This window comes from Thermobia domestica, chromosome 15 (assembly GCF_964235325.1).
Source record: "Thermobia domestica chromosome 15, izTheDome1.hap1.1, whole genome shotgun sequence".
NCBI classification, from domain to species: Eukaryota; Metazoa; Arthropoda; class Insecta; order Zygentoma; family Lepismatidae; genus Thermobia; species Thermobia domestica.
In genome coordinates, this window is record NC_137468.1 from 144084463 (window position 1) to 144110309 (window position 25847).

Sequence of the window (25847 nt, forward strand, 5' to 3'; positions counted from 1 at the left end):
GACAAGGGCAAAAAAGAATTGTTCCAACTCTGCAATGAAATATATGAAACAGGCAGAGTCGGACTGGCTACTAGTTGGCCCCGAATCTCCCCAACCACCATTACCCCTACTGCCCACTGTTTTCCCACGATAAAATCACACTATTATTTTAGATAAGGCACACTATTCTCTAGTAGCTACACTGAACATTATACCACTAAGATCATATATAAAATCACGGTATATGTTATGTAATAATTTATGAGAATGACAGGGACAGTAATCATATTTTTTTTTTTCATCTCGCCTTGGGATGGCTGAAATGTGTAATTTGTTAATAAAGAACTACGGACAAACTAATGTAAGGTTAGCACTGGCGGTTTCAGTATTCGTATGATAAGCTGCAAAGGAACGCCCACTGCACGTAGCCCGAAATATTTTTCCAGGGGAGGGGATATAGCTTCCGGAACAAGCACGACAAAATCTTCTCTTAAGGACATTAATATCAGTAAGCACTTGTAACCCACGAACTATGCCAAATACCCAGATTGTGTGTATTTATGCAAATCGTGTGCACCTACAGTATAACCCGACAGGATGGTCGTAATGGAATTATCTACTATGGTTGCGACTTGATAAAAGATCAGGAAAGACATTATCAATAGTAATTAATATTGATACCAGAAGTTGGTGTAGTGAATTTTCACTTCGATTTACATAATTTTATTTCAAATTTATGTGACCTACTCTCATTTATTAAAATTTTCATTTAACCCCCTTTTGATTTTGCCCCTCCCCATCCCACCTAGCCACCTGGGCCGATCCGGGCCTGGAAATAGGAGATTGGCCAAATGACTTTCTGAAGATGATCATAATATCGATGACTAAGAAATCGAACTCAGAGAGATGTGAGGATTATAAAACTATTAGTCTTATATCTCTAGAGCAAAAATTTTGCTTCCAATTCTGAAGAGAAGATTGTATGGAAGAATAAATGAAAAAGTTGTGGAGGAACAGTTAGGATTCAGGAGAGATAACGGTATAAGAAATACAATTGGATTATTAAAGGTGATCGGTGAAAGGTTCCCAGGAAAAGGGAAAGAGGTGTATGTGGTATTTATTGATCTAGAAAAGGCTTTTGATCGCGTGAATTGGGAATTGTTCTTGAGAGTTCTAAAGGAGGTTGGGTTAGAATGGAAAGAGTGAGGACTCATAAGAAACTTATATATGAACCGACAAGTAAGTGTTAAACTAGCAGGAGGAAATGATAGAGGAAAGTGCAATTGGAACGGGAGTTCGACAGGGGTGTTGTCTCTCGTCAACATTATTTAATATCTATCTAGAAGAGATAGTGAAAAATAGCCTACATAATCAAGACAGCATTTCGTAGCAGGTAGAATGTTTAGGTGTATATGGTTTCAGATGATATGGCGCTTGTTGCGAAATCTAAAAGAAAATTAAGATGTTAAAAACTTGAGGAAGGGTTGTGAAGAATATGGTACGAAAATAAATGTTAGAAAGACAAAAACCATAGTGATTGGAACGAAGGGGTCAGTGTCAAATATAGAAGTAGCAAGGGAGAAAATAGAACAAGTGAATAGTTTTCGATACGTAGGTATTATTAGTGATTATATGAAGTGCGAACGTGAGATAAAAGCAAGGATAGGAATGGTGAAACAACCTTTTAGGAGGAGGAAGTCTGTTTCCTGGGAGAGTTGGGGAAAAGACTCATAAAATGCTTCGTGTGGAGTATTGTATTATATGGGACAGAAACATGGGCATTACGCAAAAATGATTAGAAACAACTGGAAGTTTTCGAAATGTGGGTATGGAGAGGGATTGAGAGAGCTGAGTCGAGCAGAAAAAGCGAATGAAATGGTGGAGGAGACAAGAACAATTTTAGATTTATTAAGAAGAGGAAGAGAAACTGATTGGGGCAATGGCTAAGAAGGAACTGTATTAGAGAGTAGTGCTAGAGAGTATGGTGGCAAGGAAAAGATGGATGGGAGTGAAGAAGACTACAATTAATGCACGATATCAAAACAGAAAAAAAAATGGTACATGAAGACGAAGAAAAATGAAATGATATCTTTGAGTTTTACGTCCCATGGTTATGCCGGTTAGGCTAAAGGAGACGGTGATTATGAGAAATGAGTGAAATGGTGGAATGAAGAAAGTGGGAGGAAACAGGAGAACCCCAAGAAAACCCACGAGCACGGTGTTTGTCCACCACAAAGTCCACACGGCGCAAGCTGAGATCGAACCAGGGACCCCAAGCACCGGAGGTGAACGCTCTACCACTGAGCCTCCGCGTCCACCCATGAAGACGAAGATGATGATGATGATGATAAAATATTGATTTATGTGATCGCAACGCATTATTTCAATTAGTTTGCAACAAACCTATTGAAATCAGTTGCGCTGCTATTAACATCTACATATTTAATTCCACGCAAAGGAAAATCGCGTTGCGCTGTGATTATAAAGTTGCGAGATTATATGTATTTAATCGATCCTAAATATTTCAGATTGAACTAGAATAACTGTTCCAGAGTAAAACGGGTTTGAATCGGAACATACGAGGTAACGTTGTCAATTGTTTTCGAATTTGTAGGGTTGCTTGGATTCACACGAGTAGATGGCACAGCTGTCTGTAAAGATGGAGGAATACGAGAGTGTGTTGCTTGTGAAGTCGGAAGTGTTCGTTTTCAAAATTCCTCCAAGAACAACAAATAGAGGATACAGGTATAGTACTCTTCTTAATATAAATACTGCTATATAATTGTATTGATTTCACAGTAAATTCTATATTTGTAATGCCACACTGTTTTGACAGCCAGCTACCTTTAGGGCAATACGTGGAATAACTCAAGTTTTTGCTATGAGCGGAAGTTCCCATTGATACGCCGTTTCCTGAGCGAGTGAATCATTATCTGAAAGCCTGTCAAAATAGTAATACAATTAGTGTAAGATGAAACCGCGAGAATATTCTTTTAACCCTTTTGTTATTGTTTTGTGGATAGGTGACTAATTAAGTTACACCTATTAAATAATCACTTATGTAACAATAGTCACATTTATGTCATCCGAAAATTAATTTTGCTATCATTAAAGCCACTTCTATGTATGTGGTTGTTTGAATCGTATGAAGACGAGATAAAATAATACTGGAGTGGACTAGTCAAAATTTGTAGAAAAATAATTTCTAAAGTGATGGGAGTGGACGAGGTCACTAAATGTTTCGGAAAAATGAAACGGCATTTATTCCGAAGTTGGTCATCCGCTTGGTTTTCGACAAAAAGGCGTAATAACAGCTACGAAAATTTAAAAACCGTCAATTTTCAGGACCACTTTAAAAGGATAGAATAGAGTAGGGTAGAAAAAGGGGATAGAGTAGGGTAGGATCAGGTTAGTTAGGGTTAGGTAAGTTTAGACGAGGGTTGGCAAAAGCCATGGTTTTTATTGAAAAAACAAAACAAAAGAAACAGCTTTTTTGGTTTAAATGAATTCCTCTATGTATTTATATCATATGGACAGAAATAAGTTTGTTTCGCCTTGGTGTTATTATGCAACCATGTTATGGTGGAAAGGGTCATATAAGCTTAAAGCGGAATCCAAATGGCTTTTAGGCTTACATCCGAGAGAAATTGTCCTCCATTTGAACTCGAAACCGGGACTAATTGGGCATAAATGAGATACATCTGCTGATTCACTCACGAAGGACTCCCGATAAAAAATACCTTGTACTGATCTTTACATACTTGTTAATTGACAAGAGTCATTTCAGAAGGACAAAAAGATAAACAATTGTACAAGTGAAACCATTATACAGAATAAATTCTCCAATTGACCCGGTAAATTTCCTAAAATTGGCCCGGCGATACAGCAGATAACCCCATGATTATATCCTCTTGCGAAAAAAAAAAAAAATAAACACAAGTTCCGCTCTCCTTACATATTATCAAACACACAAACGAGCAAATTCTCCATTTCTTACCGGTAAAATTTCAAAATTTTGCTAGAAACGGACAACCAACCAACTACAGTGATTCAAAAATGTATTTTTTCCAGTAGTTAGCTCCTCTAAAAGCTCACAGATCTCGAAAGCCAAGTAGTAGTATAAGTCCTATTGCTATTATTACAATTAAAAATATCAATATCCAAAAGTGCCTGAAGTTCTTTTTTTACTTGGTTAGATATACTCACCTCAGGTAAGTAGACAGAAACAAGTGGAAAAGGAAGGGAAACGAAGGTCTTGAAAGTAAAATGAAGACAAATTTACCAGTCTTCAGAAGATACTGTCTACCATGCAGTGAGCAGAGAGGGTCGGTAGATCATATTGAGTCGGTGGGTCGCAGTGGGTCATGGTGGGTGGTGGATCGCAGTGGGTCACGGTGGGTGGTGGGTCGTAGTGGGTCACATGCTGTTGACCCACGACCCACTGACCCACTCCATCTCTGTTGTGTATTATGGTATACTAAAGAAGTAACTATACCCAAAGTTTCATATATTTTTTTATTTTTATTTTTTAATCCAGGCCCATTGGAGATATTGGAAAGTGAAATATGCCAAATTGGCATAATTCCCCAACTTTACGATTGTTTCTCATGCCTTTGGGAGCAGTTACAGGTCTGCAAATTTTTGTGTATAAACTTGTGACCCCGGACTACAAGCACACACAAATTCAGACTTCTACGTCAATTGTTTCCTCTTCTCAAACATGTCTTTACCAAAGATGTTGCTACTGTAGGCCCTGATTTCACCCCTTTCAAGTGGTTTTAGGCAAAAATGTTCAAGAGGACAAAGTTTTAGCTCTGCACAAGTAGGAGGCGCCCAGCACTTTTCATTTTGGTAGGACCGACTCATGTGGAGGTATTGAATAATCGATAAATAGAAAAAAAAAAAAAAAAAAAATGGCGGCAGCTGCTGCGTCGCTAGGAAATGTTTTAAAAAGTAATTAATTGTGGTTTTGAAGTACCGTACTCTTATATCGACTCAACATTTCTGAACAAAATAGAGTTTTTTGAAAATGTCGAGCGCGGCAATTTTTCTTTTTTCTCGATCACTTAGCGTGGATTGACCCTAATATATTTCTAATATAATACACAATGGACAGTTTTAGAGTGAATGTTAGTAAGAATTCATGACTATATATTGACTTATAGTAAATTACACCTTGAAGCAAGCAGGGGATGACCTTTCGTTACAGAGACTGAAGAGCAAGTCACTGTTAAATTTGGAATCAGTTTGAAAGTGGGGACCTCTACATGAAAGGACTTGAAACGTTCTGAAAGTAATATTCCATCCTCCCTTCTTGTGACCCGTCAGAACGTTTTCTATTTGAAAAAGCTTTGTCTTGTCTCGTAGGAAAATTCTTTCATAGCTTAAATACAAACACAATATCGCAAGTTGTAGCTGTAGCGAGCCATTTAATAACACAATGAATGAAACATATTCAAGATTTAAATATATATATTGAATCTTGAATATGTTTCATTCATTGAGTTATTAAATGGCTCGCTGGGTTTTAAAAAGCCCTGACCACCCCAATCTCCATGCAACGTGGGAAGAACTGAACCTCTAACCAAAGTTGAGGTTTGAATTCAGGTATGTTCTTTCCTAGGGTTATAATTAAGGCGGCCAGCTCCTTCCCTAGGTTACCCACAATGCACTTCCGACTGTTGTATCCCAGAGGTTATGAGAGCTTTTGCCGGGCTTATCGTTTCTGTCGAGCACCTCTGAGATATAAAGAGATTTAAAAAGGGAACGAAAGTCACTGCTAGTTCTGACTGATTCATTCCTCAGTCAGATCAGTTAATGATCCACTATTCTAATATATTTCTAATTCTAAAATATTCTAGTATATTTCTCGTGAGACATATATATTTCCTAAAGCAATACGCGTATAAAGAAACTGAAAATATGGGACAGAAGATCATAAACGAAAATAACATTACATACTTACATTATACCAAGTTTACTCCTGGAACATGTTTGATTGCGTGTTCCTAAGTTACTTAAACGTTAAATCTTCTATTTCTTCTTCTAATTCAGTTTTGCAAGAGCGAGAGACCCCTAGATCTCAATCCTTGTCCTCAGGAAATATTCGTTTAATACAATTTTTATTTTCTTACAATGTATCCTCTTCTTTCTTGAAATGCAGTAACTGGAAGCAAGGAGTCTTCGGTCATTTGTCCTCACCCAAATGTGCTTCTACAGAAGCTAGGAGTCTCAGGACGCCTGCCCTCGTCCTTATTGCTTCTATAATGAGGAGTCATTAGACCCTGGTCCTCCTCCTAATTGGATTCCATAGAAGCGAGGATTTTCAGGACTTCAGTCCTCGTCCTCTGCAGTTACTTATATGTAGAATCACGTTTGTCTTCTTTAATTATATCAAACTTAATCTTGGAGCTGTAGAGATTATTTCATTCTGTTGAACCATTTATACAGAAGAGGTTGTTAATGTCTTCGTTTTTCTTGTTAATGTTTATAATATTGATTATTTAATTATTTGTCGTTACTTTTCTTCTTTGGCGATGTTGCTTGGTAGAGTGGCGTTTGAAATAAAGAAACAAATTACGGTTGATGAGTTATATTTTAAATTGTGAGTTATTCTTCTATTAAGATCTGTTTTTTGTTGAATATGCTTAAATGGTTTGTTAGATTTTATCATCTTTGTTGGCTTGTAGTTGTTTCATATGATCGATATATATCATAGATTGAGAATTCATGGTCATTTTTTAAGTTTGGTTTATTGGAAAATACATCATTAAAACTATTTCTGAAATTTAAAAAAAAGTACTATATAATTGTGAAAAAGCCCTTTTTATCCTTGTGTGGAGGAAATTATCTGAGAAATAAGAATGTTTCAATTTTACTTTCCGGGTTCCGGAAATGACCATCCCTTAAAAATAAAATAATAATAATAAAAACTTCGCGTAATAGCCCATTTTGTGGGCTTAAGCCTACTTCAACGCAGTCTGCTAGCGACCGCCTGAACTACATGTTGCCTAGTGACGAGCGCTGTGATGCCCTGTTCTTCCAGGTGCATCAGCCAGCTTTCTAGACCCGGTGGTCGTCATGGCTTGTTTTCACCTGACTCTCCAGTTTGCTGGGTGGACACCGACGAACTCGCAACCACTCGGACGTGAGTTCAACGTTCTAACCACTAAACTACGGAGTCCCCTAAACATATAATTATACTTGCTATTAGATATTACATGTAGAAAATTGCATAGACTATATGGAATCAGGAGTAATGCCTTAAAATGCACTTCTCATATACAAGAAGGTAATCGTAGCGAATAAAAGTAATCGAATGAAATATCGAAATTTTAATTAATAGAAAAATTAAATTACCACTACCTATGTTTTGTGATTTTGAGGACAGACACATAATATAAATCATTAAAACTATCTTCGCTCATATTGATCGTTCATTTCACAGTATCACCATATGCTCAATTCACTGCACACTCCTGTTCTACTGCTCCTCACGTAGTATGGAGTTTGCTCTTACCAACTCAGACAACTGACGTGTTTCCAACTCTACGTGTTTGCATTAAATAGATAAGGCTCTGTATTTAATTAATTCTGATATTTCAGCAAAAAGAAAGTGCGTAACTATTAATATATTGCAAATTTTCTAGGATATCCCTGCTTTTTAGTCTAAAAATGTGGGAATCCTAGTCATATGGCTTAAGAAAAAATAAAGGACCAACCGAGTGGATAGAAGAACTGGAGTGGTATAAAATAGTAGTACTCCGAGGAAAGAACATTGACGTAAACTGTTCACCACAAAATAACATGACCTAAATTCAGGCCCGTAGCTTGGAGTGGTCAGAAGAGGTTGAGCTCCCTGCGACCACTTTTACTTTCCTCTCTGAAAGTTTCAGTTGTTTGTTTAGATAAATATATGATGAACAAAAAATCAATATATTTTTCTACTTTATTTCATTGCAGATACAAATAATAATAATAAAAAAACAGTAATAATAATTATGGGGCGGAAAAGATAACTCAATTTAGAATAATAGAATTTATCACCCAAAACAAAACATTTTTTTTTCTTTTTCTTAAGTAGATTGCTGGACTATCGTGGATGTTTGTCCTTATTGGTTTATTTGTTGCATCATTGAAGGAGAATGGATTTAATAATTTGTTACCAGAAATCCAAATGTTTTGTCAGAAGAATTTTTCAGAAGCTGTTAAAATAACATTAAAATGTGATAAATGTTCAATATACTCTTGTATTTCAAATGCATTTGTTTGTCTATTCAAGTTTAGAGCTCTTTCACCACTGAGGCTACGTAAGGCATAGTACTACAGCTTACGATGGAATCCGGACCACCATAATACGTTCAAAAATTTAATGCTCACCTACCGGGAATCGAACCCAAGATCTCATGTACCAAAGTTGTTGCTAACGCTAGCCATTTGAATAGCGAAAAAAAAATCAAATGATAGGAAAATCAAATTTCATAATAGCATTTATGTACCAGGCTGTCCCAAAAGTTTTGCACCACACAAGGAGGAAAATTAAATACGAATATCAGAAACAAAGCCGGACCCATTTTTGGGACAACAGTTTAATCTTATGGAGATACCAGGTGGCAGTTTAGAATTGAAAACCTTGCGACAGGCAGCATGAACCTCATCGTGTAAATTGAATTGCCGACCACACAATCTGAGGGTGCAACATCCGGACTATAGGCAGGACGAGGTAACAACTCAAACCCGTCTAATTCAGCCAGGTTGTTGGTCACACTTCGAGATCGATGATTCGGAGCATTATCAAGTTGCAGTAATAACCTCTTCCTCCTCGTTAATGCCCGATATTTCTCGTTCAGAGTGGCATACACTCAGCGTAATTGTTCAGAATACAGTTCACCTGTCACAGCAAACAATTCAAAATGAATTATCCTGTCAATATTCAAATGGTACCATGAGCTTTTTTCCCAAATCTGTCTTGTTTCACATTGAGTAGGGCTTCCTGTTCTTTGTCACCCTCTGTTTACGTGTGCAGGATTTTTCAAAAATACCCACTTCTTATCTCCTGTCACAATTCTTCTTCAGAAACTAAGATCATGCGGGTCTTTTAACAGGAGTCTGACAAATTGCCATTCTGCGCTAGGTCTGCTCCTCTGTCAGCTCATGGGTACTTCGTCGGGCTGTTTGTTTACATAATCCATATCATGCAATCGATAGTTTACTGTCGATTTGGATGCCCCAACCATTCTTGCTAACACATGTGCTCAATTGTAGTTCAGTACTCATAGCATCTTCTAGAGAACTGTTAATATTCATCAGAGGTCTACCCGTGCGGTGCTTGCCCCCGAGGCTTAAATCACCCAAAGTAAATGTTTTGGACCAACGGGAAACTGTCAATTGATCGAGTACTGCTTTGTTCCCTACACGACAAATTTCCTCCGCTGCAGCTTTTGCAGTTAATCCTTTATTAAAAAAAAAAAAAAAAAAAAAGCACAGCTCGAATTGCAATTTGGTCCTCCTCATGTTGCCCTTTTTGACTTTACGGGAACACTCACTACACACGCAGTACTTGCCTTCACGTGATCCCACGAACCTGTTCTCTATGCCTGCCAACAGTTTTCACTGGTAGCGCCACCTGTTCTCTCAAAGTTTTACCTCATGCAGGTCAGTGTGCTGATGGTGCAGGATTTCTGGGACAGTCTGGTATTTATAGACTACGAATGTCAGGTAAACTCAAGTCATCGCCCCTCTTCCCCCCACCAAAAAAATCTTAGCCCCCCTGTCCACGGGTCTGCCTACAATCGAACACAGAACGCTTTCAATATTAAGTCATGGCGGAAGATACAAATAACAGTCTAAATCAAAACATGGGTACATTTCTCCGCTGTCAAAACAATATTATAAGAGTAAAATTTGGTATATTGTTAAAAGAACTGATAAAATAGTAAGTCTCTTAAACGGCATGGATTATAATAAAGATGGAAATACAATCCTATTCAGTTCAAAATAACGACTAATTTCAATTTTATAATTTCGTACTATATATAGTTATTACATTATCCGATCTATTTAAAACTACTTACGAGATATTTCAGGGAATACACTATCTTCATTAACCATTTTTACTTTTTATGTCGATAACGATTGGTGTATATATAATATTTAAATTATAGCTATTGTAGTTGTTTCCTAGATATTTAAATGCATTGTTGTGTAAGATTTGTTTAAACACTTACTAGTTGTAACTTCCAGATCTTTATTGTTAGATCTCGGTTCAAAATTAAAGTATAGTATCAATGGGATGGTTAATCATTGCTGCAGTAAGAGGACTAGGAGCTAGAGAGTGCCACAGAATCACCGCCAACTTTTAATTTTTAAGTACCAGTAAACTGATGACCAAATAAAGGAGGAAAATTTGTATTTTTAATATTTCCTAAAAATTACAAAGTAGACTAATACTGCTTGTAGACGATCCAAAAAAGCTTGAACAAGAGTCTTATTTAAGACCATTCAGGACTATTTGATGAAGAAGACGTTAGCACTGACGTCATTTTTGTCTTGAATTCAATAGTTTCGTTCAAGAGAATTCGTTTCGGTCCTGTTCTAAACAATCCAATTCAGGAGCATTCAATAGCCAATGAGCGCTCGAATTGAGTACAGAAAAATACAAAACAACTATAATGGCTTCATGAGACAGAGCGGCAGTTGTTGAATAAATATCTTTTTATTACTCTTCCATTATTATCTGATGTTCAAAATGTGCTTATAAATAAACAAAAACTATTAGGTGGGTTCGAAGATATTGTTTGTATTTTTGTTGATAATATACACGATTTATGTAGTTACAGTGCTTGCATACCCATAACTATTGTTAAATTTTGAGGCATTGATAGATATAAGTATTAATTTGAGAATTTGATATACAAGAATATCGGGTGTAGATTAAGAAAGAAGAGTTCATCAAATAAAAATGTATATATATATATATATATATATATATATATATATATATATATATATATATATATATATATATATATATAGACTTTTCTTACTTTAATAGGACGTTTTGTACTCTTGTTAATCTGGGATAATAAAAAAAAATAATTGCGTACAGCTAGATATGCTCGCAAACTGAAGTACCGTGGAAATTATTACATGTTATGCTATTATAAAATATACAATTATTTTATTACGTAATACGTAGTATTTCAGGAGTTATTTCTTAAGGTAGGAGTTGCTTTAATGCGTGCAGGTTAATTTTATGAGGACTTGCCCGTAAGGTGCAAATGCGTATCCAGACATACGCCACTTATACGAAAGTGGAAAAAAAATCACTAAAATCGAGAATGCTATTTAACAGTGTCAGGGCAGGAACATAGAAAGGGGCCTACGCGAGAGTACGTCCGTCGGGAGCAGGCGCGTCAACGACGGAGGTTATAGTGCAAGAAACAAGAATAAGAATAGTGCAACAAACCCTTGACATCATAATCACTCATTTGAACTAAACTATAGCCCTTGTAATGATTTGATACTAGTAACACTAAACTTCTAAACATAATTGTATCCTACATTATACAGGCATGTTCCGACAGTGGAAATTATTATCCCAAACGATCCTCTTTCGTACGAACTCTCACATTTTAACAGTAAAATTACTATTTGTTTGACGGTTTATTCTTAACCAGTACCACATATGGAATAGGTTTGTGAAGAAAGTCTGATGGATGCAGATATGGACGGTAAATTCGGTGGCTGAAGAAATTTATCATCATTGCTTCGTTTGGTTTCCTGCGTTTTCAACATTTTCTTTAAACAGCCTTCGATGCCATAGCATAAATAACATCAAAAGGTAGTCATTGCCTTGTGGTACAATTTTGGGAAACAGTTCGATTTTTTTCTTTTTGATTGTGATTCTGCCATCAGTACGCCATTTGAAGAATCAGATTTTTTAAAAGCTTAGTACAGGGATTTAATATCTAAGCAGCACTTTACTCTTTTAACTTAAGCTAACCTAACCCGCTTTTAATTTAAAAGGGGGCAAAATACTTAGTGAAAATTCGAAGGGCTTGCTAGAAAATCAATAGACCTGTTTTCTAAATGATTTATTATACCGGTAATTATTAAATTCCAAATGCCTGCAGAAAGATAGGAAAGATATGCTAATATTATAGCTATTCATGCGTAGGTCTGATCGCAGTTTCGCTTTCATTTGTTTTCATAGTTTCAGTCACTTGTTTTAAACTGTCACCTATCAACAAGTATATAAAACATGATTCAATATCTCTGTGATCGTGTAAAAATTGTTTCAAGACCATTCGAGACTCTTGTTCAAGTGTCTTGAACAATACTCCTTTGAACGTGTAAATTTGAGGTATTGAATGGTCTTGGATCGTCTACAAGAGCATAAGTCATACATAGCTTGTTACGGACAAAACGCAGCAGATGATCGGGTCAGCAATGATTGCAGGAAGTGTCAGCAATACGCCCAAGACTTCAATTCATCAAGTCAGAAAAAATACCAGGGGTGGCAAAAACCATGATTTTTATTGAAAAAAACAAAAACAAAAAAAAAAAACAGCTTTTTTGGTTTAAACTTTTTTTTGTTTTTTGTTTGTTTAAATAATTTGCTCTATGTATTTATATCACACATAACCAGAAATAAGTTTGTTTCGCCTTGGTGTTATTATGCAACAACAGGGTTATGCTGGAAGGGATCATATAAGCTTAAAGCGGAATCCAAACCGCTTCTCGGCTTATATCCGAGAGAAATTGTCCTCCATTTGAGCTCGAAACCGGGACTAATTGGCCACAAATGCAATACGTCTGGCGACTCACTCACGAAGGATTCATGATAAAAATATGTTGTACTGATCTTTACGTACTTGTTAATATAATTGTCAAGAGTCATTTCAAAAGGACAAAAAGATAAACAATTGCATAAGTGAAACCATTATATACAGAATTAAATATGGACAATTTCAAAGTACTGCAGAGTATAGAAGAACTAATTTAGTCCAAATTAGTTCACTATGACTTTTATTAGTTCAAGTTAAAGGAATTCAAAGACTTAATTTCCGTATCAGTAAGAAAAGTGAATAAAGATACGAATTATTTGAGTCTACTTTGACTCTGACCCATTTGTACATAAATAGATACCAAAGATATTTCTGATTCTGAGGTCAGTAGACGAATGCGTGAGGAACGATCGGCGCGTCACAATTGATTAACTCTGTGAACATTTTCCTAATGTGTCTCGAACAATTGTTCATGAAATTGTCAAAGACCATCTGCATTATTCAAGAATCTGTGCAAGGTGAGTCCCTCGCATGCTCACAGATGAGCACAAAACCAAGCGTATGGCTGCAGCACTGACGTTTCTGGGACGTTATTCCGATGAAGGAGAGACTTTCCTGAATCGCATCATTACAGGGGATGAAACATGGGTTTGTTATGCATCACCTGAGAGTAAACGACAGTCCATGGAGTGGCATCACGCTCATTAACAAACCAAACCAAAAAAAAATTCAAGACAGTTCCGTCCACCAGGAAACTCATGGCAACCATATTCTGGGATCGACGAGGTGTACTGTTCATTGATTTTATGGCCCGTGGAGAGACAATTAATGCTAATGCGTATTGTGAAACATTAAAGAAATTACGGCGGGCAATACAAAATCGACGGCGAGGTCTGTTGTCTACAGGCGTCATTCTCCATGACAGTGCCAGGCCCCATGCAACTGTGAAAACACAACTTCTGCAGCAATTCAAGTGGGAAACCTTCGGCCATCCACCGTATAGCCCGGACTTGCCCCCTTCGGATTTTCATCTCTTTACGATGCTTAAAGACTTTCTGGCGGGAAAAAGATTTGAAAGCGATGAAGAACTTAAACGAGGCGTGACTACGTATCTCAATACGCTGGCGGCGGAGGACTATGACGCTGGAATACAAAAACTCGTTACACGGTATGACAAATGCCTCAATTTGCTTGGTGATTATGTGGAGAAGTAGTGCAAAGTATGCTCTTTCCAATAAAAATGTGTATATTTGTTAATGTGTACTACTGTGTCTTTATTGCACAAACGGATACTACTTTCCGGATGGCCCTCGTAATTAATTGAATATAGTTCCATAAACTGTTAATTTTCGAAGAAAAAAAATTGTGTTGAAGAAGACAATAATGTTTTTGGCAAAATGTTAAAGTTTAGGTAATTTAGGGTGAAGTATTTTTAAGGTATACAAGCTTTAAGTTATTCAGTATGTATTCCTTGTGGTCATAACTAAAAATATGATTTTATCACTTACGTATTTATTTATTTTTCATTTAAACCAGTATTTAAATTTCTTTGAATTTAGCCAATAAATGTACTTGGCGAATATTTTTGTTTCTCTTTTTCCTGACTATGAGATTGTGTAGTAGAAAAATCTTTATTATTTCAGAGCAGCAGATTGGGATTTGTCCCAACCAACATGGACTGGGAGGATGAGGTTGGTCTCCAAAGGGAAAGAATGTGTTTTAAAACTTGAAGATAAGAACAGCGGCGAGTTATTTGCAAAATGCCCCATTGATCAGTATCCTGGTATTGCAGTGGAAGCTGTTATGGACTCGTCGCGTTACTTTGTCATCAGAGTTCAAGATGATAATGGTAGGTTTATGTAGAATAATGTATTTTCTATTGTGATCCTTCGACGAGTTGGACACTGTAAGCGACAAATTGAGATATGATGGCAGGAGGGATTAGTACAGGTAAGTTTATTGGTAAAAATAAGAGGTAAATTGTTACCTGGCATGTTCATGATGCATGCGCTTACATCATATGATTGTCATCGTACTAGTTGCTTTCCCATCAGAGAACTACAATATACGGAGTTCCGTGGTATACATAACACTCTCCAGAAGTAAAATCCGTTTCATGTATTTTTTTTATTGACTCAAAGTAACAGATCCTGTAACTGGGTGGTAGTATGGGTATTACCGCGAAAACAAATTTTCCTGTGATGGTGCGCGCGTGTGTGTGTATCATCCTGTAATAACAGTAATAATAATCTTCTTCTAGTACTGGCTCATCTCTGATGCGAAGAATTTTTGGTCTACAACATCGTGTCGGTGGGTTTTCCTCGGGATCTCCCCTTTCTTGCACTTTCTTATCAATCATTCGCTTTCATTCTTCTCTCTCTTTTAATCTATAAGGCATAATCGTGGAACGTTAAACTAGAAATTTGATTTTATGTACAACTACTACCTCACCGCTGGTCTAGTGGCTCTCGGATTTGATTTTCGGTGCAAGAACATTAAAGTTTGAACGCATTACAATGTTTTGGATTCCATCTTAAACTGTAGATCCATGTTTTATATAGCTTCCGTGCTAAGAAGGGACGCAAAACTTCAACAAACAAACAACTACTACTACTGTTTATTGTTATTATTCAGTGAATTTCAGCTGCCATATATTTACAACTTTCTAGTACTTTAAAAACATGTGTCAACATGTTGACTCTAGAGGATGAGTGCCATACGTCCGAAAAATATTAACTAATGTGTGTACCGTAAGTAAATATCTGTATAATGATGTTATAATTACTTATTATAATGATGTTATAATTCTTGTATGTGGTGTGTGTATTAATTATTATTATTCTGTCTAGCCCTTCACTCAAGCTCCCTAATACCTTTTTTAACCTTAAGAGAAAGAAGCTTGTCATCCTATGTCATATCTGGTAGCTTAGTGACCTCGTAGCAGTAAGTAAATAGGTTGAAACCTAATCAGGACATTCATTCAAAATTCAGGACAGTACTTTCTCAGGAATACTTATTAAGACTGTCATTGCTTACAAGCGTTGAACGGTTCATTTTGCAAATTTGTAGTTACGTCTGATTTAAATTCTGGGAGAGGAAAAAGGAGGAGCCTGGAATAGAAAAAACGTCTGGAAAGCACTGGCTATTTTGCTAAGAGTCTTTATAGAAAATACTAACGTTTCTATGTATTACGTGTCCGTTGAGTCACTGCCTTTTGTTTTGATTTTATAGACTAGCTGTTTTTGTGTTAATGTGATGTTATTGGGTAAAAGGAGCGTTGGGAGAGAAGATATGAGTGGCTTTCAGAGTGGCCAGAATATAAGAGCAGTAAAAACAATAGACAGTTCATTTCTTTTGTTTTGTTACTGTATACGATTGTTGAAGTGAAGTTTGTGTTTTTAAGAGAAAAATGGAAAGACCAGAAAAATTGCCACACAAAGTAACTCGGACCAATACTGGAAAGAACCATATTAAGAAATTGAAATGCTGTTGGAAAGAAAAACTTTATACCTTGAGTGTATTAGCATAAAAGCTTTGTAAAATGCTCTTTAATATTTTAGTTCTTTTTTCATATAGGGCACTTAAATTAGCAGCTATCTGAATGGTTTATTGTTTGATCCCATTCTAAGTTGATTTCGAAGTTCAGCTGAAAATAATTTATACTATGTAAACGATTGCTCTCAAAAAATTGAATTCAGGGTTCGTGCAAACTGGAAAGTCTGGAGAATCAGTCAAGGTCAGGGAAATGAAAGATGGTTAGTGAAACTGATTCACAATCATAGTCATACATCTTGCAAATAAAATTTGAAAAATAAACACACTGCTGAACAAGACTGTACTTATTTATATGTAAATGTGTTTTTATATTAAATAAGTGCAGTCTTGTTCAGCAGTGTGTTTATTTTTCTGAAACTGATTAAAACCAGGGGCAAATTTGAGAAGTTTCTTCGGTCGAAGGTGATATTTTGAGAAATGGAGAACTCGTTAAAATGACAGAAATGTAACTTCAAATTCTTTGCACATAACACCACTATGAATCATTGATTTATTATATCAAGTACCTCAAAAGCTTACGATCATGGGAGTGCATGGAGCCGACTACGGTGTACCTGAGCTGAATCTGGAATAGGCGTCACTTACTTATACAGTGCTTGTTGCCTTTTATTCACCTCTGTCCAAACTCGTTGATACTTCTATCTATCTTGATTTGTGTTTTAGAATTACCACGTTTCAGTACCATTAAAACTTGGCACTAATTACTTAAACTCATTGAATTTAATATTTTTTCACTCATAGATGCTGTAACTCAAATGAAAAGTGTTAAGTGAACAGGAGATATAATAATAACAGTAATGTGAAAAAACATAAAAGCAAGAAGTCCATTGCCCAGAATTTTCGTCATGAATAGGAACATGTGTCGAGTGATAAGCTTAATGTATATTGCAAAGTGTGTAAAAAGATTATAAGTTAAAGAAGTAAAGAAAGCAAGCTTTGCAGTCCCACGCCAAAGGACCAACCCATTTGCAAAATATCAAGAGGATGACTACTCAGCACACTTCGTCAGTAAAAGCAAGTGCTTAAATAAAGCAAGTGCCTCTGTTTCTACAAGCTCAGAATGTCAAACAGGACATGTATCTCCAGTCTTCAGTATCTAATAGAGAGAGAGAGATGTGAAGAAAACAGTGTACGACCAGGAAACCATCAGTTTAATTATAAAAGGTGAAGTATGCAAAGCGAAAATTATTTTAGGTTCTGAGCTTGTGTGCTAAAGAATGTCATTCAATTTGTGCAACAATTTAAGTTCAATGATCAAGATTATGTTTCCCGATAACCAAATTATTAAGGCATTCATTATTGGGCCACACGAGGCTTCATATCTAATTGTACATGGATTGGGACAGTTTTTTGAAGAACAGCTACTAGACCGCTCGAAAGCTTGCGTGTTTCTTGTTTGCTTCGATAGGACTTCAAATAAGGCTATTTAGAAAGGCCAAGTCGATATGGTTGCATGGTTCACTCATAACGGCAATCAAAAAGTTGTTACGTAAACTAGTGTATTCCTGACGGAAAGCTCCGCAGAACTGTTAAACCAGTTTCTGAAAGGAACTTTCTCTTGCGAGTGACAAAATTGTTACGAAGTTTCACGGATGTTCCAGGCATTAATTGAAAGGTATTTTCTCGTGTCCAGGATCACATGAGGACAGTTACCGGCAACGCAAGGAAAAGCTTGGTAACTCTTGTTACATGCAGATTACATATTTTCTATGGTGTGAATGAAAACTGATTTTGACTCGGTAGATTTAATTATGTGTAATACTAAATCACTTGACCCTTTATCCAGTGACTCAAGTGTATCCAGTGACTTTCCATCTCGTTGAGGAAAGTTTATTGTGATCCTCGACATTTCACAAAATTTCCTGTAAAGTTGTGGCGTCCCCTATTTGGAAAATGCCACTTGTTTTCAGAGGACGTTGGAAATTTGGGACTATGTAATTAAATTCTTTTAACAAGCAAAGCTGCAATTACCAGACCTGAAGAAACCCTGAAGAAGGCAACACGTGATCCATTTATAAAGTGCAAACTGGCTTTCTCCAAGATTGTATGCAAACCTTTTCTGCATAAGTTTCAGACTTCAGGACCAACAGCCCTTTTTCGTCTTTGATTTGAGGAGATCTCATGATTCGATATGTGCTATTAAGTGTTGATGTGACAGAAACAGAAAATCATATTGTGAGCCAAAATGTGGACATAAGATTTGCTCCCAGACATTTTCTCAAACTGGAATTTTTGCATGACTACCACTGTCCTTTGACTTGTATGATTGCCAAACTTCAACGAAGGAATCCTTTAAAGTACAAATCAGTTAATGGTCTGTCTTAGATCATCAGGTAATTCAGCATTCACCACATGTAGGTCAAAGGAGGTTCTCTCATTTTCTGGACAAACTTCATATGTCTGACATCATGAATGATCTGTTTGCTGAAACTTCTAGGGAAGAATACATCTCTTTCTCCAGTCCAGACATTTAAAGAAGCCTTCCACAGCAGAACTTAAAGGAGCCTTCCAGAATAGTAAGAAATTAGTACTTGACGCTGCTTAGAGCAGGTTTCTTGCTGGCACTGAAAAAAACAATTATGGAAGGTAGTAAAAATTGGGCTGTCATTCTCGCATGGAAAGACTATTGTAGCATAAATGCATGTTCGTGACCACATATTGAACAGTGCAAACCATCAGAAGGCTGATGCCTTACGTTAAATGCTTCAGACACGTCAGGAAGAGTACTTAAACTAGCAGAAGGAAGAGATAAATGAGTACAATAAAAAGGAAGCTGAGAAGAGAAAGTGGGACGCTCAACTGAGAGAGTTGGAGCAACATAGGATGCGTCTAAAACGGCAAAATGATGAACTATCCATTGATACCAAACAGAACGAAATCAAGAAGAAAAGGGCTTGCTTGATATAAATTTCAGAAACTTCCTGGACCGAGAGTTAGTGTTTGGTCACAATTTTGCGTTAATCGTATTTTTAATCATAGTTTAATTAGTTTAAATTCAAATAAACTGCTGTTTTTCGTTTGTATATAAAACTGTTGCTCATAGTGGTACGTATTTTATGTAGAGATACGTGATATTTGTGTAGTTCTTTAATAAAAAAAGGAAGAAAATTAGTGACAATATGTTATTTGAAAGTAAATGCAAAGTCAGTACAGTAAAACCTGCTGAAGTGAAATTGTCAGATTGGTGAGGAAAGATCGGCTGTAGTGGAGGAAAAAAAATTACAGTAATTTCATGTGGTCGTGGGTCGAGAAATTCTTATGAAGAGTCAGAGATTATATATATATATATATATATATATATATGAACCCTATAGGTACAACTAATTCATTTTTTATCTTAGTGTTATCTTAAAAAACATATGCAGATTCAAGAAATTTCGCTAAATTTGACAACACTGCCTGTGTTTGACATCACCTGTGAACAATGAAAATTAGTTTTCAATCCCTCTAACAATGAAATTAGTATTGTATGTGTCGGAAACATGCAGTAAAAAGTGGAAAAACCAAGAAATCCTATATTCTGGTAATACTATACTACGGTACTGAATGATGAGATTATTAAAAGAAGAAATCGTATGAGAGAATATTACTTTCAAATATCGGTATGTCAGACAGTACAGCGGTGAGACAGCACATTTGAATAGTGATGGAATGGCCTTTCCAACAGCATGCAGCATGCCTTTGGGAGAGAAATTACTGAGGAAAACTAGATGGTGTCCCTCAAAAGTTTCCGCTTTTCAAGATTAAGGGAATTCTTTGGCGCTGAAAATTTCCCTCAATTACTTCCTTTCAATCATTTCCACAGACTGCGTACCGTTGAAAAGCCCATTCTATCACTATTCAAATAAATTACGTTTTATTTATCATATGTAAAGTAATCACAGGATGAACAATAAAGACTTGATTCAATATAAAATCGAAAATAGTTAACAATTTGTAGCTTTCAAACCGTTGAGAATAGGACGCATGGTCATAGGAGTTTTTTTTTTTTTTTTTTGCTTAGAATGACCTTCCTCGCAAAGAGACGCGATTTCTATGCGGGACACCCTGTATAATGATTTACAAGACGGTAGTAAAACCTGGGGCCGCGGTAGCTCAGTGCTAGAGTGTTCTCTGGCTCGCGCGGTCACAGATTCAATCCCAGCTTCTACGAATACCATATTATCCATCTCATTATCGTTGTCACCTTTACCATCGGTTTATAAGCGTGGGACGTTAAAACAAAACGAAAAGGGTAGTAAAACCATAATCATAACACTTAAAAGTACAATATGAGTTCTCTCGCTAGAATGCTTCATCAGGTAGCATTATTCATTTATTAGACTAATTAGGTGGAACTTACTAATGTTTGAGTTAGATTAAAGTAAAAGGACGGTTGGGTTGGTAGAAGTGCAGAACAAAGAAGTCATAAATGAAGAAAGAAAATGATATAGGTAGGGAAAAAGAATTCAGAAATGAAATATATAAAGAAACTAACAAAAGTAATAGAAATTATCACAAGATTAAAAAAAAAAAAGTACTGGAAGTTAGTGAATGTAGTGAAGCAGGTTATTACAGACGTTTAAGATTAGAAGAGCAGTTGGCTGACAGGATGGTAATCTAAGTATATTTCCTTCTCTTTTTGAAGTTTGGAAGAGTTGAGAGAAAGAGTTTGACAATACTTATACAAAAGATGTCAGAATAACTGCTATGATGTGTTATTTATTGGGACATTGTACGTGGGATTTTGGGTATTTGCAGAAGTATCAGTAGTTGTTGAGGAGAATCGAAAAACAAGTTCCCTTAAAATAAGTTGAGTATATAAATAGGGTTGGAAGAATCGCAATCACCGGAGTGATAGAAAGTGTATGTATATTTATGTGAAGTATTAGACAGTCAATTTGATATCGAATATCGGATAGATTTCACATCCTGGTTTCAAGCATTTCTTCGGTAGAGGTGTGGGGTCTTCCAAGGGACCAGTTCTCGTTATGAGGGTATAGAGATTAGTTGCCTTCAGAAAACTATTAATGGTACTACGGGAAGCGCTTCTTCGTGAGAATAGGTTAAGCAAGATCCTTAAATTTCTGTAGAGAATAGGCTGGGTTGTACTGAATATAGAAGCTGGAAGTATTGAATTTGATAATTTTTGTTTGTTTGTTTGTTTTATTTTGTTTTCAGTGGTGTGGTTCGAAAACTAAATTGATTTCTGATAAGGTTGAGAACTGACTGTGGTTGACAAATGCTGAAAAGAAAATCTTGATAATGATATGGTGGAACACACTAATTTAAGGCTGCAGTGGCTGAGTGTAGTAGAACACTGACTCCGGTATATGGGGTCCAAGTGGGCGTGTTGATGGACAAACAACGTGTGTGTGGATTTTCTTGGTTCTCCCGTTTCCTCCTGTGAGCTGTCTCGGGTTCGATTCCCGATGGAGACACTCGGTCGGAAAAATGTAAAAGGCTTTTCAGACCAGCCTCCCTGAGTGAAGTTTTCCTGAATTTTCGTAACATATAGGTCGCAGGCCGCTTTCTTCCTTCCCTTTCCTCGAATAGTGTAATCGCCGAGGGACGTCACCCTTATACGTGACGAGCTAACATGGCCAGATACCGAAAACCCAGAGCCCAGAAATCTAATTCCTAAGTCCCGTTTCCTCACATTTTTCTTTCTTTTTTTTTTTTTTTTTTTTTCCCATTCTACCATTTTGTTCATTATCATCATCTCATTTAGCCTTGGAACATTATCGTGATATATATGGATTTTATTTTACTTGAAATACTTTACGATGTTCCTGGAGAAACTTCCTGTCATATTACAGGCTTTTCTTTCAAGCTCTGTTCAAAAAAGGAATTCCAAAGCGGGAATACAATATTAATTAGTTACTAGTTACTTACTATCACTTGCCTGTACATGTACTAAGATGCTAAATATAAAGCTGAGAACAAACATATGAAACTGAATAAAAACTGATTAAATAAATTGTTACCTCATGGCGGCTACATGAGCGTGTTAACACAGATAAAATTACGGTCGAAAGGAAATTAACTATTTTGTTTTTTATTGTTCGTTTTTCAGGGAGATCTGCTTTCATAGGTTTAGGTTTTTCGGATCGTTCTGATAGCTTCGACTTGAACGTTGCTTTGCAAGATCACTTCAAATGGTTGAAGAAGAATGAAGAAATAGAGAAGGAGAAGGAGGAACCAAAGCCGGAGTTAGATCTTCGCTTCAAAGAAGGGGAGACGATCAAAATCAATATGAAGATAACGGTAAGTACTTTAGTACATAAGAGTCATATCACGATAAAGGTTCATGCTCGGGTAACTTATAATTATCATCATTGTTAGAGAAATTTCAAATAGCTTATGGTTAACAAGTCCGGATTCAATCTCCAGTGCGTTTGCGCCTCACAGGATAAGTAATAATTTTTCGGGATTTCCATACTCAGTAAAAAGGTGAATAAAACAGATAATTAGCAAAACGACGAATAATAAAACCTGAAAATAACCAAGTTTCTGTAGAACAAGAGCGTGATGCTACGGAGCAAAGTGGTTGACGTGCATGTTTTTTCTATGCGTGGTTCAGAGTTCGATTCCCATGAAAGGGAGAAGGGGATGCTTGGTTAGGATACAGACCCCAGATATTGCTTTAAACTATAAATTCCGCCTCATATAAGCTTGATGCTAAAATGGGACGTTCAACTTTCTTCAGTAAATCTAACAACTACAGTGGTTGAATTTGGCATATAGAAATGAACGAAGATCATTGGGTGTGTTGGAATTAGTCAAAAAGCAGTCAGAAGTAACGCCAAAACAAAATTTCATTATAATTTGTTACAAAAGTCACCCACGGGCCAAATAGGGAATTATATTACAGGACTCTGCCTGTGTGATGGCTGTGGACTCTGTCTGTGTGATGCTAAACGAATAAGCTCATTAGGTCCGTCCCAAGAGTATGATAAGAGTTTGCATGAAAGGTTCTTGGACCCGTGGACGTACAGGGCAGGCTAGGAATTAACAGATACCAAATCGAATGTTTGTTGAAATTTATCACCTCTTCAGCACCAATTGCTTGCTTGCTTGGATTGGAGATTGGGTGCTTTTGAGTGCCGAGGCTATATGAGACGTAGGCTTACAATTTGAGGTGCAATCCGAACCATGATAATGCCTTCCCACCAAGAATCAAACCTGGGACCCCTCCCACCAGAAGTATATGCAGTAGTCACTAGACCAGCGGGGAGGACTTTTTCAGCACTAAGACTATAGGAGGCGTAGACCTACAGTTGAAGATCAATTGAATCCACGTTTTCAAGTATATGTAAAAGCGCAATTAGAAATTCATTCAACAGTGGACACCTAACATTCGCATGAGTGGTAGTTCTTGTATTTTCAACTTAAATACATACATAATTTTAGAGTATATTCAATATTAACAATCAACAATTAATACTCTCCTCGAAGAAAAATATTCCGAATGATAGCTTTGAGCTGTGTGTATCCACTGAACGTGAAAAAACAGTTTGAACTCCTTTCTACGAAACAGGATTCTGCGAAACAGGAATACAGGTCTGAATATGTTAAGGTGGAATCCGAACCACTATAATTGCTTTAAAAGTTTTAATGCTTTCTCATCGGGAATCAAAGCCGAGATTACATGCTCTAGCTACTAGGTCTATGGAAAAGACTCATAGTTGAATGTGTATCATATTCTTTATAGACATCTGATCAGAACGGCTGCCACACTGAATATGCTTGTGTATATAAATAATAATATTTAATGAAACTATTGTACCTTGGGTTGCGTTATTCAGTTCATCTTTGGAATCAGTTTATTACCTTTGTATATTTCATAAATAAGATGAAATCATTATCGTTCTATAATAATATGTTAGTGTATATAATTCTTACCTGCATAAATAGGCCAACTAGACACCTGCCTGTGGGCGGCAAATTTAACGGCGGCGCGTCGGGTGATTTTTGCCTTGCGCAGTTTGTAGCTTTAATAGGATGATCAATTATTACAACAAACAATGTAAAAGCATTAAAACATGCTACTATATGTAGCAAACTTCACTGTATACTTGATCGAAATCGAAATGACATTAAATTATGTACAGGTCTGGAAGATATTTTTAATTTAGGTAAAGGTCCTTTGCAAAAAGAAAAGAAATAATATCACTAGTTTGGTAACTTTGCAGCGAAAGAGACGGGGAAGGAGGCACCGGAATATTTCTCGCCTAGGGACTCAAAATACCCAGAACCGGCCCTGACACCAGTAATGATAGCTGTGCGGACGACAGTAGATAAGAGCAAGTTTTTCATTTTTTCAGTTTATTGATAGTCGACTATACCTGTCCTCGTCAGTTTCTGGTTTATCGAAGATGGTTTCCAATAAGATTTATCATGGCATTCAAAGAGCGGAAAGAAATGTACGACTAAACCGAGAATCGAACTCGAATCTCCAGCTTAAGTACCGGTGCGTTATCGTCTAACTAGCGTATTGGTTAATGCAACGATATGGTAAGCTGGAAACCGGGTTCGATTCAATCCAGTTGTCTATCTTTTTCGATTTTTGAATGTAATTCAATTCACACTCTCAGAGGATATAGTATGAGAAAAAAATCGGTTGTTCCTGTTAAGGAAAGAAGTGAACATAAAAGGACACATATTTAGTTTGTTAAGTAAGAAAAAGATGTTTGTTATTGCTCGTTGCTTGTGTTATTAGATGTTGAAGAAAATGAAATCGGTTAAGCAAAGCTTGTAAATAAATATTTTCGTTGAACGTTCCTTGTATGTTTCAAAACCATACCTGGTTAAATATTTTATCAGTTCCCTCCACTGATCATTTTTCACCTGTGCGGTAAAATGAACCATCACCAAAGTTTGTATTTGATTACAGAAAATTATCAGCAGTAAAATTCGTTGTGTGTAGACTTGTTTCTTTCCTTAACGTACTGTTGCTAGTATATGGAAAGCATTGACGTGCTCTATAATTGTAATTTATAATATGTTAGTGTGCATTATTTTATATGTAGGCCTCTAGGACTCGCGACAGCAGAGCTTCGACAAATAATCTGATTGCAATTTAGAGATACTGTAAAAGTTTGGAACTAGATTATTCTGGATGAATGTCTGCAGAGAAGGAAATGTGTAGCATCTGTAGTTCTAGCCTTTAATTTAATGATATGTCTCTTTTGCTGTTTCTTCCCTGGTTTCTGTTCTATTGATTACGAAAACCCTAAGGGAATTAGAAATTACCATATTTTCTTTTAGGTGCTGAAAAAAGGCCAATAAATTCCAAACAAAGGACACGTGTAGTAATTAAGGATTTGAGTTTTTTTTTTTTTTCTTTCTTTCTTTCTAGACCTTGCATAAGAACGAATTAAATACTATTCTTAGCTTCCAGCAGGGTTAATTGGTTGTTCTCTTAGATTTTGAAAGTTAAATGTAACCTTCAAACTTTTATTATCGTTCGTATTATTAAATCTATTTGCCTTCTAATTGTTCAAAGGGTACTGACTTTAGTAGCCTTTTAAAATTCACTTTTAT

General features: G+C 36.4%; 1 protein-coding gene across 2 annotated transcripts in view; it reads left to right on the forward strand.

The window, feature by feature from the left end:
* Positions 1-25847, forward strand: part of LOC145671284 (NECAP-like protein CG9132) — a 149427-nt gene that overhangs the window by 106471 nt on the left and 17109 nt on the right. Inside the window, exons 1-3 of one of the 2 annotated variants that reach the window (XM_081740235.1) lie at positions 2567-2724; positions 14411-14616; positions 22378-22568. In XM_081740235.1, coding sequence (XP_081596361.1) covers positions 2618-2724; positions 14411-14616; positions 22378-22568 — 504 coding nt within the window. In that variant the 5' untranslated portion in view covers positions 2567-2617. Of the gene's footprint in view, positions 1-2566; positions 2725-14410; positions 14617-22377; positions 22569-25847 lie in introns of those variants that run through there. The other variant, XM_081740236.1, reaches the window with a different exon arrangement.